This window comes from Pinus tabuliformis, chromosome J (assembly GCF_031772625.1).
Source record: "Pinus tabuliformis cultivar Carrire ecotype Pingquan chromosome J, CPIR1, whole genome shotgun sequence".
NCBI lineage: Eukaryota > Viridiplantae > Streptophyta > Pinopsida > Pinales > Pinaceae > Pinus > Pinus tabuliformis.
Window position 1 is genome coordinate 427,434,967 of NC_142295.1, and position 14,593 is coordinate 427,449,559.

Genomic DNA, 14,593 nt, shown 5'->3' on the forward strand with positions numbered 1-14,593 from the left:
TTCCTGAGAACCTTCTCGCTGCTATGATAGTTTATAGATTGCACTACAATAATCTCAGTAAGCTCAAATGTTCTAAGGGATAGACTATTGAAGACGAGTTTGAGGGTTTATGTACACCCTAAGGCCTGGAATAAATATATGATGTTTAGGAACACTGTGTCATAGACCTTGCACATGAATGTAGGTGTTCCCCTGAAAAATAGTTAAATGATGCAAAGTTGCAAACAAACCATTTTGCCAGAGCATAGAACTCTAGTTCCTTGCAATATGTTTTAACTTTTTGCAAAATGCCATATTTCAGAGCAGGTGCCATTAAAATTAGAAATGATGCGCAACAAATACTGAAATTACAAATATTTTTTTTCATGATCATGATAAATACACATCAATGTTGAATTCGAATAGATTATGAAGAGCTTTTTGCACATTAAGCCATATGGTATGCATTTATTATGTGGTTGTATTAGTCCATCATGTCAAAAGTTATATAAAAATAATACATTATTTTTATTTTGACAAGAAAAGAAACACACATAAGACCCTTAAATATGATTTACCTTTCAAACATTCAAACAATAAAGATTCTTGCATATGATGTTAATATGAGCAAGAAATAAATACTTACTTTTTAGTATCATTGTCATACACAAACTTTACACCTCCATTGCACAAATTACATACTCCTGAAGTAAACAAAAATTGTTAGTCTAACAACGAGATAAGAAATATATTTATGAAATGCAAATAGCTGTGATAAATACTCATGAGTAACCCGTACATATGCAATGTGCATAGGTGAGGGTTGTGTCTATAATTTTGTGTAAATGTATGCATTCTTCTTATGCAAAAGAAATAGAACTGCATAGATAAGAATAAGAATGCTAAGGTTTTTATGGTTATACTATTAAATACTCTTACAATAGGAAATGAAAATATGTTTGACAAGAGCTTTTCTGGTGTGAAAAAGAAAAAAAATCCATACATGGAGCGCTGCGTATCAAAGGGAATGCCCAGGTAACATATGATCTCCCCAAGCTTTAGAATCTTCCATTTATGATTCAGCCAAAAAAAATGAAGCTTGGAGAAATCTCAACCTTCCACTTTGCCAGCAAGACTGGACTTGTTGATAGAATTCTAGAAGTAGGACACATTTATTACTCCTGTTTTCTCTTTCCCTCTTAAGTAGACTAATGCTAGTGAAGGTACTTAGAAGTTTTCTATGGGTCAAGAAAATTTGAGTGAAAATGATTCCTTTCTTGGCTTGGGATATCTACACTTTATCAAGGGATTAAGGGGGACTAGGAAACCCCAATTTAAGAGCTCAAGAAGCCACTCTTGCTAGTGAAAATGTATTACATGCAACGACAGGGGATGTTCCATGGAAATTTTTATTACATCAGCTAATCCAACATACGCAACATATTTAGGGTATTAAAGGCCCCTTTCAGCGAAATGATATAATCGGCAACGTTAAGGAATTCATGCTTTTAGGTTCAATTCCACTTAAAAGGGAATTGGTTATAAGGTAGATAGTATCTAACTTTCTCACATGGAAATTTGAGGGGTGATGGAATGCCCTCCATCTTGTATCAAGACCTATTTGGGTGTTTCACTCTCCAATAGGTCAACTTGGTTTTTCAACTGTGCATGTTCATAATTGCTTGGCCAAAAAGACCTTTCCAATTGGAAGGATTTGTGGAACCATAAAAAACAACATTGATATAGTTAACATGATTTTAACCAATATCAAAATGTAATGGATCAGGTAAACCTATTATGAGGAATTTGTAAAATGATTCATGAGAGCTATCTTTTTTGAAATTGTTGTAGCGGCTACAACCACCCTCCAAAATTTTGCCTTAGCCTGTTTTGGAGCCTCCCCTACCAACCTTACACAACACTTTGTCTTGCTTCGTCAAGTACTCAAGCTTCAGTGCTTTCTGCACATAAAGGCAGCCTGTCGATCACAGTTGATCCATTCCCCTCATAGGCTGCTTACCCATACTTGGTCTAGCTATAGGCTGAGCAGCTTCCTAGTGAAATTTTCGCATTTCTGGAGGGCAACCAACCTTCCCTCCAGGAATTGCACAATTCCCTCTGACAGCCTGCTGGGCTCTAGGATTGCGCAATCCTGCCAGCCAACCCTCCCAGCAGGATTTGCGCAATTTTTCCCATCAATAGGTTGTTCAGCCCAGGATTTACACAAATCTGGGCAACAGTCAACTGCTCTGCCCAGAAATTGCGCAATCCCCTTGGGCAGTCAGCACAACCTTTAGTCAGGAATGCGCATTTTTCCCAAGTAGTTGAGCATTGGCATGCATGGACAGTCCAGTTGACTAGTTCCACCCGAGACCGAGGAAACTTGACTTGCATGCATGCATGACTTGATCTTCCCAGAATAGCAAGAGACAACATGCAAAATGCATCCCATGATTCAGGGAGCTATTTTTAGCAGTCGAGGGTTACATGCAAAGTTGTTTTAGAAGTTTCCCTCCAAGTGTCACTTTTTCCTAGATTTGTGGCATGCGCGTCTTGAGACCAAACTTATTTATTCGACGCATCAAAGCTCATTCATTCACATCGATCTTGAAGCTCTGACATCCCACAACACATCTAGGACTCTCTGACACATCCGGCTCAACTATTCACGGGCAAGTGGCCTCAACTTATCTTTTTCAGCATTTATGTCGCTTTTTGTGTATTCGCTTGTGTGAGTGTTGTTTGCTTGATTTCTTTGAACGCCTGCTGTCATTTACATATATTATAGCTTGTCCTAGCTCTGTTTCAATTTTCATTGCTATCTCACTACTGTCGCATGCATGAAACTATTTTGCACGGACGTTCGCCCAACCAGTGAACAGTCTCACCACATGCATGTTGATTTGTTTGCTCAATCTTCCATTCATGTTTTACATGCATTGTTTATCACTTCTGATATCACTTAGTGTCGCCATGCATTTCATCGACTTGCTTTCAGTTGCCCGTCAGCGAGTCGGGCCAACCTTAGCCTGGTCTCTGCCTTCACCAAGGTTGCATTGTGCAATCTGGATAAGGAAGGCTCACCTTCCTCTCCAGATTTGCGCATTCTGGCCCAGCACTGGTCTCCTAGACTGAATTAAGCATTTTTGGAGGTCAGTGGCTACTTGGCCCAAAAATTTGCGCAAATCTGTCCCTGGGCCAGCAGTTTTTCCAAACTGGAATCACACATTGCGCAGTCCCCGCAGCCAACTGCCCAACTGGATTGCGCATTTTGCAAATCCAACAGCCAGTCCAGCCTCCCAGTTAGTCCAGACTTCCTTTTGCACAATTCTAGTAGCCAGTCACTCAGCGTCCCAGTGAAATTTGCGCAATCTTGCTCATCAGTTCCCCAAGTATGTGTTGTGTCCTTCCCTGTATTTACTTTGTTTTCACTGACATATTTCTTGACATGCATGTTGCTTGTTTCCAGATCTTTCAGGTGTTCATCTGTCTCAATGGCTTCCAAGAGAATAGGATCCTAGGACACTGATGGTGTTGCAGCTGGAACAGCAGTTGAACAGGTGTCCTCTAGTATGTCGATCTACGAAGATACGAAGTTGTATCTGGACAAGGACATCACACTGAAGTGGCAAGAGGTGAATGAAACATTTGCGGGTACTTTTGGGGAAGACCGTCAGGTGTACATGAACATTCATAAGTCCGACATGTACCCAATTGCATGCAGATACCCCACGTTCCCATGTGCAGATATGATTCACTGGATCATCTCTCACACTGACCCCGAGACGATGACCTTGAGCAATGTCAGCGGGACGAAGCTTGCAACCTTCTGCGCACGAGACTACGATAAGATGTATCAGAAGAACGAGCCCATGACTGTCATGACTCCTCCATTTAGCTTGCCCAATAGTAGAGGCCACTCTAGAGACATTCTGAAGGATTGGGTATGAGGAAGGTGTTGACCACTACTGGTCAACTACCCATGCAGTACACCACCCTTTTCTTGACAGAAAGGGGCAGCACCTGATCAGCGTGTCCGTGCCATCCTGCAGTCATCAGCAGCTTAATCATTTTGATTGTAAACCCAGTCTGCATATATGAATTGTAAATAATCTTAGCAGACATGAATCATGTATGTAAATTGCCTAGGTGGACCTAACTTTCTGATGGTAATCTACGTCCCGGAAGGTTTTTCGTCTCACCGATCCATGGATCGGCAGAGTTTTCCTTCAAACCTGACCCCAAAGCCAAGATGGATTTTGTCATTGGAATTTTAGGAGAATCCTAGTGTGTTGATCTGCTAGATTATAGTTGTGTCGCAGAACTGGGTGTTTTGTGAGGGTCTGTATTAAGTGGGTTTGTCCCCTTGAGATGTAAATTGTAAAAAGTCATCATGAAATGTGTCTTGAGGGTTGAAAATGTTTTAAATCCCCTCGAGTCATAAGTCCTAGGTCCTAGGTGATGTTTCCGAAGGCTTAGTTCGATGATCCATTTAAAAAATGAAATAAAATAATAAAATAAATAAAAATTAAGAAATTTTAAAATTTTAAAAAATGAAATAAATAAAAAATAATAAAAAATTTTAAAATTTTAAAAATAATAATATTTTAAGTGAATAAATCGACGGATGAGATCAAGAGATGTCTTGATCCTCATCAACGGTCGAGATCATTTCTACATGGATCATTCGAACTAGCCGTTGGGATCATTTCCTTTATATAGGGTCTTAGGTGGTCATTTCAGATCAATTGGATCTGTGAGTCTGATACTGAAGAAGCTCTCTTGTAAATCTGATTTCTGGTTAATAAAAGAAGACTTTGGGGTCCATATCTTGCTGGTGTTACTCTCTTAAAATGCTGTGAGATTGTTTCATTTTCTGCATATGTTATTTTTAGCCGTTAATAATAGCTTTTTGTAGAGTATTGTGAGCACAGGTATCTTGTTCACTTGCTGGGGTTTGGGTCCTGTTAGGGTTTCTGAAGTAATGGCAGGTATCTCCATTACTTCCTGAGATCTAGCAGCATTTTTGCCCTCTTTATTGACATTTGTTTTGAGCTGTGCAGAAAACATCATTGAAGGAAATTTTGTGGGCGTTCGGAGAAGTTCTCGGCTGAACCAGCCAACTCCCGCAAGCATTTTTTGCTGAGCCCAGCTGGATTTGATCCTGGGTCTATCATTCAGTTTTATTTTTCTGATCTGCATGAGAAAATTTCTGAAGTTTTTTCACAGTGACAAATCTGAAATTTCTTTTCTTTAGAATATTTTTGTGCTTACTGCTAAATCTGGCTGTTAAGGGGCCAAATCTGTAAATTTATTAAGTTGATCTAGGGTTTTGTATTTTTGCTTTACACAGATTTTTCATTAGGGTTTCATTTTTTTTGCAGTTTTTATTAGGGTTTAGGGTTTTTAGGTTTTATTTTATCACATAAAAAAAAAATTTTGAAATTGTTTTTGACAGGGAAATCAGATTTCATTCGTGGCCCCATGCCCTGTCAGCAGCTATCACTCCATACTCCTGCTGCCTATCGACTACACGCCTATCTTTCAGTCTTCACATGGTTCCACTCTGCTTGCCATTACGTTCCCAATAAAATCTTCAAAGAACAGCTGAAATCGATTTAAGATTGTTTAACGCCAGCAAATCAAAGTTTTTTTTAAATGCAGTGCTCAGGTTCTCACGTGACTATCACCATCGACTGAGAGTACTGTGAGCGAATTCATAGAGTGCTGAGAGCGTAAGGGTTCGTCGATTTCAATCCAAATCGAAAGTTTTCAAACGCTGGATTGCTAAAGGCCGTGCGTGGAGGGTTTCATTGCGTTTTAATGACTGCGGGTCAAACGATTCATGAACCGATCTCAGTCGAAATCCTCAGGGTATCCGCAGATAAAGCTGCCCTCAGCGTGAGTAAGTTCCGGGTTTGATGGTGCGTTTGGAGTCGTAAAGCTCAAAGAAAACGCCAGGGTTACGGTACTTCATTTCTCCATTGGCCATGATCTTTCAACGCATCACTGTGCTACTCGCAAACCCTCAGGACTGCCGTCAATCTGCAAGCCCGCAGCCTCTCCATCGACCTGCATCACCATCGACTTGCATCACCATCACATTCGCTGGTTTTACGTGTGTCGATTTCTGAGCACCGTTGACAACGTTTCGGAAACAAGGCCATCACCCAGGTAAATGAGGTAAGTTCTGAAACGATTTAAGTCATTCTATCCCTGTCGAGATTTTCTCCACGCATTTGGTAATTTTCATTGAGCCAGGGTTACGACTTCCGTCTGAACTGGCAGCTCGATTTTTTTCTATACGGCTTACGTTTATTTTCGTTTCAGTTTATCAGTATTAGTTTTATGTTTTGTTTTATATTTAATGTAGATTTTAAATAGTCTTAGTTTTTTAAGTTTGGTTAGTTTAGGATTTATTTATAATATTTGATTTTTGATTTGGATTCGTTTTAGTTAGTTTTTAATGTATCAGTATTTTGTTAGATTTTAAATACTTAGATTTTAATTTGATTTTTAGGTTAGTTTAGATTTAAAAAATTTGTATAGTTTTGTTTTATATAGATTTTAATTTTTTAGATTTAACTTTAATTAGATTTTAATTTTTGTTTAATTTTTGTTTTTTAAAATAAAAAAAATAATAAAAAGTTTTTATTTAAAAAGCTTAGGTTTTGTTTTATTTTTTATATAGTTTAGTTTTAATATAATTTAGTTTTAGAATAGATTTTAAATTTTAATTTTTATAATATTAAAAAATAAAAAAAAAATTGAGAAAAGATTTAAAAAATTTAAAAAAAATAATAATAATAAAATATTAAAATTTTGTGGAAAATTAGTTTTGTCAGTTTAAGTGGTTTCTCATGTTATATCTTTCATGCTGAATTTTCAAGTCGAGACACGAATACGATATCTGGTTTATGATTCGTGGTGGTTTAAAGCATTCATTTTTTGAAAATTCTCAATTGTTGGATATCGTTTTCATCATTCTAAGAGCATTGTGATTTAGCTGATGATAGATGATTGTTGTTCATGGTCCATATTTTTATATCATTTAACAAGTAATCGTTTTAACCACAATCTCTTAAGGCACTGGTCTGCTAAATTAATCAAATCCATCTAGTGCTTTTCATATCGTGTCTCGTGTCTCCCAACCAACTGGTCGACAGTTGGTCTCATCATCTCTCAGGGACTACCCCCCTTAGCCGCGGGAGACAGGCTTAAACGGAGGGATCGGGGATCAGAGTGACAGCCCCCGGTCTGAGCGTTGTCGTGTCAATCCACGCGACAACATTTTTTGGCGCCGTTGCCGGGGATAGAGTTTTTCTGTCCCTGGTGTTTCAACGACTTTTCATCATTCATCGTACATCTTTCTATCATTCGTTTGAGCCGACAACGCCAACATTTTTTGGCGTCGTTGCCGGGGAAATTGTTTTCTCGGCGTTTCAACGACAATCTTCCTTCTCATTTTTATCTTTTCATCTGGCCCGGCAACGCCAACATTTTTTGGCGCCGTTGCCGGGGACAGAGTTTTCCTGTTCCTGGAGTTTCATCGACATTCATCTTCTCATCTCTCATCTCTCAGTTGAGCTGGCAGATTCAATATTTTTGGCATCTTTTCATCCCATATCAACAGCATCTCTTGGGGTTGTTTCTTGTTTGGGTGGCGACTCCATTTTCTCATTCTTCCCAGACAAGAAGCCTTCCTCATATCTGCTTGTGATTCCTTTTTGGATCTTAGAATCAGATTCATTGTTCAAGTGGCGACTCCACTTCTTTCATCTCTTGATTTTCTTGAGCAGAGATCTAGTTCTATCATTCATCTAATCCCTTATCATTCATCATGGATTATTCATTTAAGCCATGTCGTTTTGCTGAACGTCTCCATGATTTTCCGGAAGATGCCATTCCTAAGTTCCCTGTTTTCTCGGGTGGTGATCCAATCGCTGTTAGAAGGCATCTAGTCTTGTTTACTCGCATCATAATCATATACTGTAGATCCCCTCAGTTTAATCATGAAGATATCAAAATGCGCCTATTTGTCCTTTCTTTAGAAGATGATGCTTTGAATTGGTTTAACAATTTTCCAAAGGAATCTTTCACTTCTTTAGAAGACATTGTCGATGCTTTTAAAAATAGATATGGTTATCCAAACAGCTTGCCTTCTGCCTCTAAAATTGTGCAACAGAATGAAAGTAATTTGATAAGCGGTCCAGCTGAAAGATCCCAAGACGATTCATCATGTCAGAATGTGTCATCAACCGGAAATATTGCAGATCAAGTTCATGATAGTGAAAAATCAGGGACAAATGACAATGAAAAAGAAGAACAAAAGCAAATTATACAAGATTTAATGATGCTGGTGAAAAATATGGAAATTAATCAAACTAATTATGTCAATGATGTGAAAACTTTATGCACCCACCTGGAAAAACGTAATAGGGAGATTGAGGTCACGCAAAGTCACCATGCTAAAGAAATTGAGGCCATGAAGACTAATCATGAAACAGAAATTAGAATCATGCAAAGCAAGATGTCAGTCTTAGAGGAAAATATGGTGACTATTAAAGCTGATCATGATAGGGAAATTGACTCTATGCAAAATAAGTTATTAACTATGGATGAGGAAATGACTATCATGACATTCAATCATAATAATCAGTTGGCTGACATGCAAGCGAATCACAGAGAAGAAATAAATTTCATGCAGCATTGCTTAAAGGACATAAAGGAAAAGAATGATAAAGTAATAGAAGACATGGAAGAACATCATGCCAGACAAATCAGTGATATAAAGCTTGAACACTCTAGTCAGATAGATGCATTTAAAATACAGGTTCAAAGGTTTCAGCAATTGGAAAATGAGAGAAACCAGGGAACATCAACAGATCAGGAGCCTTCTCATTTGTTGCAACAAGCTCCATCTTATTATGAGGAGGTTATTGATTCGATTGAAAGATGGTTAATTGAAGGTGATCCGGACAGACTTAAGAATGATAAAAATCAGATGCAGGATAAAGAAAGACATATCACGCATACTCATCTGATAGTTTTGAAACAGAAAGTTCCAGGTCATCAGTAATTGAACCTGCCAGAAAGAAAAAGCGTAAGAGAAAGAAAAAGAGAAGAAGATTTGACGCATCAGACGGTCGTGAGCAGCTTGATTTTCGGATAGGAAAAAGTCCTACCTTATGCAGAATTGGACATGGCACATCCGACAAGCAGCCGACAGATTTGCCTGAAAGCAGGCAAATGCTCAGTATACACTATATTGAACACATCTGATGCCATGGGGCATCCTTTGTATCGTATTTCTAACCCTACTCCTTGTTTTTCCGCATTTTTATTTCTGCTTTAGATAGTCAATAAATGAAGAGCTTTTATCTTTCCTGTGCTTAATGTTATATGATGATTTTTGGATGGACGCTACTTATTTTTGTGTTGTATGGTTGCAGATTCTGGATTCTCACATTCCTGCAAGCAACAACGTGTCCCCAAGTAGAGCCAGATGTTGACTACTACTGGTCAACTACCCATGCAGTACACCACCCTTTTCTTGACAGAAAGGGGCAGCACCTGATCAGCGTGTCCGTGCCATCCTGCAGTCATCAGCAACTTAATCATTTTGATTGTAAACCCAGTCTGCATATATGAATTGTAAATAATCTTAGCAGACATGAGTCATGTATGTAAATTGCCTAGGTGGACCTAACTTTCTGATGGTAATCTACGTCCCGGAAGGTTTTTCGTCTCACCGATCCATGAATCGGCAGAGTTTTCCTTCAAACCTAACCCCAAAGCCGAGATGGATTTTGTCATTGGAATTTTAGGAGAATCCTAGTGTGTTGATCTGCTAGATTATAGTTGTGTCGCAGAACTGGGTGTTTTGTGAGGGTCTGTATTAAGTGGGTTTGTCCCCTTGAGATGTAAATTGTAAAAAGTCATCATGAAATGTGTCTTGAGGGTTGAAAATGTTTTAAATCCCCTCATGAGTCATAAGTCCTAGGTCCTAGGTGATGTTTCCGAAGGCTTAGTTCGATGATCCATTTAAAAAATGAAATAAAATAATAAAATAAATAAAAATTAAGAAATTTAAAAATTTAAAAAAATGAAATAAATAAAAAATAATAAAAAAATTTAAAAATTTAAAAAATAATAATATTTTAAGTGAATACAGATGAGATCAAGAGATGTCTTGATCCTCATCAACGGTCGAGATCATTTCTACATGGATCATTCGAACTAGTCGTTGGGATCATTTCCTTTATATAGGGTCTTAGGTGGTCATTTCAGATCAATTGGATCTGTGAGTCTGATACTGAAGAAGTTCTCTTGTAAATCTGATTTCTGGTTAATAAAAGAAGACTTTGGGGTCCATATCTTGCTGGTGTTACTCTCTTAAAATGCTGTGAGATTGTTTCATTTTCTGCATATGTTATTTTCAGCCGTTAATAATAGTTTTTTGTAGAGTATTGTGAGCACAGATATCTTGTTCACTTGCTGGGGTTTGGGTCCTGTTAGGGTTTCTGAAGTAATGGCAGGTATCTCCATTACTTCCTGCGATCTAGCAGCATTTTTGCCCTCTTTATTGACAGTTGTTTTGAGCTGTGCAGAAAACATCATTGAAGGAAATTTTGTGGGCGTTCGGGGAAGTTCTCGGCTGAACCAGCCAACTCCCGCAAGCATTTTTTGCTGAGCCCAGCTGGATTTGATCCTGGGTCTATCATTCAGTTTTATTTTTCTGATCTGCATGAGAAAATTTCTGAAGTTTTTTCACAGTGACAAATCTGAAATTTCTTTTCTTTAGAATATTTCTGTGCTTACTGCTAAATCTGGCTGTTAAGGGGCCAAATCTGTAAATTTATTAAGTTGATCTAGGGTTTTGTATTTTTGCTCTACACAGATTTTTCATTAGGGTTTCATTTTTTTTTGCAGTTTTTATTAGGGTTTAGGGTTTTTAGGTTTTATTTTGTCACATAAAAAAAAAAAAATTTGAAATTGTTTTTTTTGACAGGGAAATCAGATTTCATTTGTGGCCCCATGCCCTGTCAGCAGCTATCACTCCATACTCCTGCTGCCTATCGACTACACGCCTATCTTTCAGTCTTCACATGGTTCCACTCTGCTTGCCATTACGTTCCCAATAAAATCTTCAAAGAACAGCTGAAATCGATTTAAGATTGTTTAACGCCAGCAAATCAAAGTTTTTTTTAAATGCAGTGCTCAGGTTCTCACGTGACTATCACCATCGACTGAGAGTACTGTGAGCGAATTCATAGAGTGCTGAGAGCGTAAGGGTTCATTGATTTCAATCCAAATCGAAAGTTTTCAAACGCTGGATTGCTAAAGGCCGTGCGTGGAGGGTTTCATTGTGTTTTAATGACTGCGGGTCAAACGATTCATGAACCGATCTCAGTCGAAATCCTCAGGGTATCCGCAGATAAAGCTGCCCTCAGCGTGAGTAAGTTTCGGGTTTGATGGTGCGTTTGGAGTCGTAAAGCTCAAAGAAAACGCCAGGGTTACGGTACTTCATTTCTCCATTGGCCATGATCTTTCAACGCATCACTGTGCTATTCGCAAACCCTCCGGACTGCCGTCAATCTGCAAGCCCGCAGCCTCTCCATCGACCTGCATCACCATCGACTTGCATCACCATCACATTCGCTGGTTTTACGTGTGTCGATTTCTGAGCACCGTTGACAACGTTTCGGAAACAAGGCCATCACCCAGGTAAATGAGGTAAGTTCTGAAACGATTTAAGTCATTCTATCCCTGTCGAGATTTTCTCCACGCATTTGGTAATTTTCATTGAGCCAGGGTTACGGCTTCCGTCTGAACTGGCAGCTCGATTTTTTTCTATACGGCTTACGTTTATTTTCGTTTCAGTTTATCAGTATTAGTTTTATGTTTTGTTTTATATTTAATGTAGATTTTAAATAGTCTTAGTTTTTTAAGTTTGGTTAGTTTAGGATTTATTTATAATATTTGATTTTTGATTTGGATTCGTTTTAGTTAGTTTTTAATGTATCAGTATTTTGTTAGATTTTAAATATTTAGATTTTAATTTGATTTTTAGGTTAGTTTAGATTTAAAAAATTTGTATAGTTTTGTTTTATATAGATTTTAATTTTTTAGATTTAACTTTAATTAGATTTTAATTTTTGTTTTATTTTTGTTTTTTAAAATAAAAATAATAAAAAATAATAAAAAGTTTTTATTTAAAAAGCTTAGGTTTTGTTTTATTTTTTATATAGTTTAGTTTTAAAATAATTTAGTTTTAGAATAGATTTTAAATTTTAATTTTTTTTAGATTTTAAATTTTCATTTTTATAATATTAAAAAATAAAAAAAAATTGAGAAAAGATTTAAAAAATTAAAAAAAAAAAATAATAATAATAATAAAATATTAAAATTTTGTGGAAAATTAGTTTTGCCAGTTTAAGTGGTTTCTCATGTTATATCTTTCATGCTGAATTTTCAAGTCGAGACACGAATACGATATCTGGTTTATGATTCGTGGTGGTTTAAAGCATTCATTTTTTGAAAATTCTCAATTGCTGGATATCGTTTTCATCATTCTAAGAGCATTGTGATTTAGCTGATGATAGATGATTGTTGTTCATGGTCCATATTTTTATATCATTTAACAAGTAATCGTTTTAACCACAATCTCTTAAGGCACTGGTCTGCTAAATTAATCAAATCCATCTAGTGCTTTTCATATCGTGTCTCGTGTCTCCCAACCAACTGGTCGACAGTTGGTCTCATCATCTCTCAGGGACTACCCCCCTTAGCCGCGGGAGACAGGCTTAAACGGAGGGATCGGGGATCAGAGTGACAGCCCCCGGTCTGAGCGTTGTCGTGTCAATCCGCGCGACAACAGAAGGCATACCAATACTTAGTCATATTCGCATGTCGACTGAGTGGCCAAGCGAGCACTAAGACCTTCCCTCAGAGTTGGGTGGTCGCGCTGGACCAACTGGCTAGAGAAGGAAGATCGTGCAACTGGTCCCGTATACTGGCTCATCAACTAAAGGAGCAAGTCACGAAGGCCTGAAAGTGACCCGAAGGCATGCATGCAAAGATTTACATGTCCGCCTACATTCTAGATGCAGTCTGTGCCCGACATGAGTTCCCGGGCTTAGAGTGGGCATGGTCACCGGCGGAGACTGTTGTGAGCACATATTTCAAGCTATTCTCCGAGTGCAACTTCAGAGGAGTGATCAAACGGTTGTCCAACCATCTTGTCACCCCAGTGTACAGGTTGATATTCGAACAGGATCCACCCTGCATGTCAGAAGAAGTGATGAAGGCATTGTTAGGCATTGCAGATTGGTATGCCTCACTAGACGACACGTTCATCCGAGTGTTCAGTGCGAAGAAGCCTCCGCATGTTCTGCCAAATTTTGCTTTGGACGTGCTTGTCATGCAGGAAGTAGTGTACCATATATCAACAAGATTAACAGCCAGGCTGCAGCGGAAATAGAAGGCACCTTGGCCAACTCTTCCGTTGTGGATTGGGTTATACAAGATCCGGAGCGTCAAGCAAGCGGATGTCGAAGCTGAACAAATGAGGAAGCCTCAAATCAACAAGAGGAACCACCCGTTCGTCCTCCGAAGCTTCAACCTGTATGACCCACATTGCATTGTCAAGGATCACTGCATGAGAGTTCATTTCAATTGGATCCATGGGGCATTTCATTGGGCCGAAGAAGACTCATGGAGGTATTGTTACCATTACTCTGGACCCAATGAACAGGTCAGTTTCGCCATAGAATGGTTAGCACGGCAGCATGAAGCAGCATCACCAAGAACACCAGCAGTAGCAGCAATAGCAGAGGCAGCTGAGCCAAGCATACCTGTGCGTAACAAAGGGAGGAGAAAGATTGTCGACCGCATGGAGGAGGAGCAAAGCTGCAAGTTTCGAGTAGATCCACTTGTAGAACAAGCAGTTATGGCTATTAAACACAAAAGGCAACAGTGCGACAAGCGAATCGTACCAAGGCAGAGGGATGAGAAGAGAATGGAAGAAGCAGAGAGGAGTTGCATGAGCTGATGGAGCAACTCCGAAAAGAAAAAGGGTTGCGCCAACATGAGAAGGAAGCGCAGCAGTAGCAGATTCAGCAGGGGGCACATCACGTGCAGATAGACAAAGGGGCGCCCGTACAAGTAGTTGATTCTTCTAAACAGTTGGTATCAAGCGAATAGGGTGAGCCCTCGCAGGGGCAAGACTTTGCTCATGAGATAGAACAGGCTCTTGAACAGTTGGATGCAGACATGGAGCAACCGGAATTGGAACAAGACACTGACCTCATGCCTCACCATAGAGAGGTCGACTCGACCGCTTCAATGCATCCAAATAATGAGAAAGTCTTGAATGACCAAGGAGGCACTGAGATCCTTGGCGGTCAGTGAGAAGCAGAGATACATAACAGCTCCTTTGATGAATCTCAACATAGAGTTGTGCAGCCTAACAAAGTACCAACTCCGGAGGACCGAACATCCCCTACGCAAGTTGAAGAACAAGTGATCATGACCGATGTGCACAAGGACCCAGTTGCTTTGGCCGATGCAACTAGAGTGTATGCCGAAGCCACTAGCTCCAGTGTTCGCTTCC

The 14,593-nt window shown here is 38.9% G+C and overlaps 1 protein-coding gene across 1 annotated transcript in view; it reads right to left on the reverse strand.

Moving 5' to 3' along the window:
• LOC149227647 (Putative thiol-disulfide oxidoreductase DCC) overlaps nt 1-14,593 on the reverse strand; it is a 175,949-nt gene that overhangs the window by 68,069 nt on the left and 93,287 nt on the right. Inside the window, exon 2 of the mRNA XM_089375543.1 lies at nt 626-683. Coding sequence (XP_089231669.1) covers nt 626-683 — 58 coding nt within the window. The remainder of the gene's footprint in view (nt 1-625; nt 684-14,593) is intronic.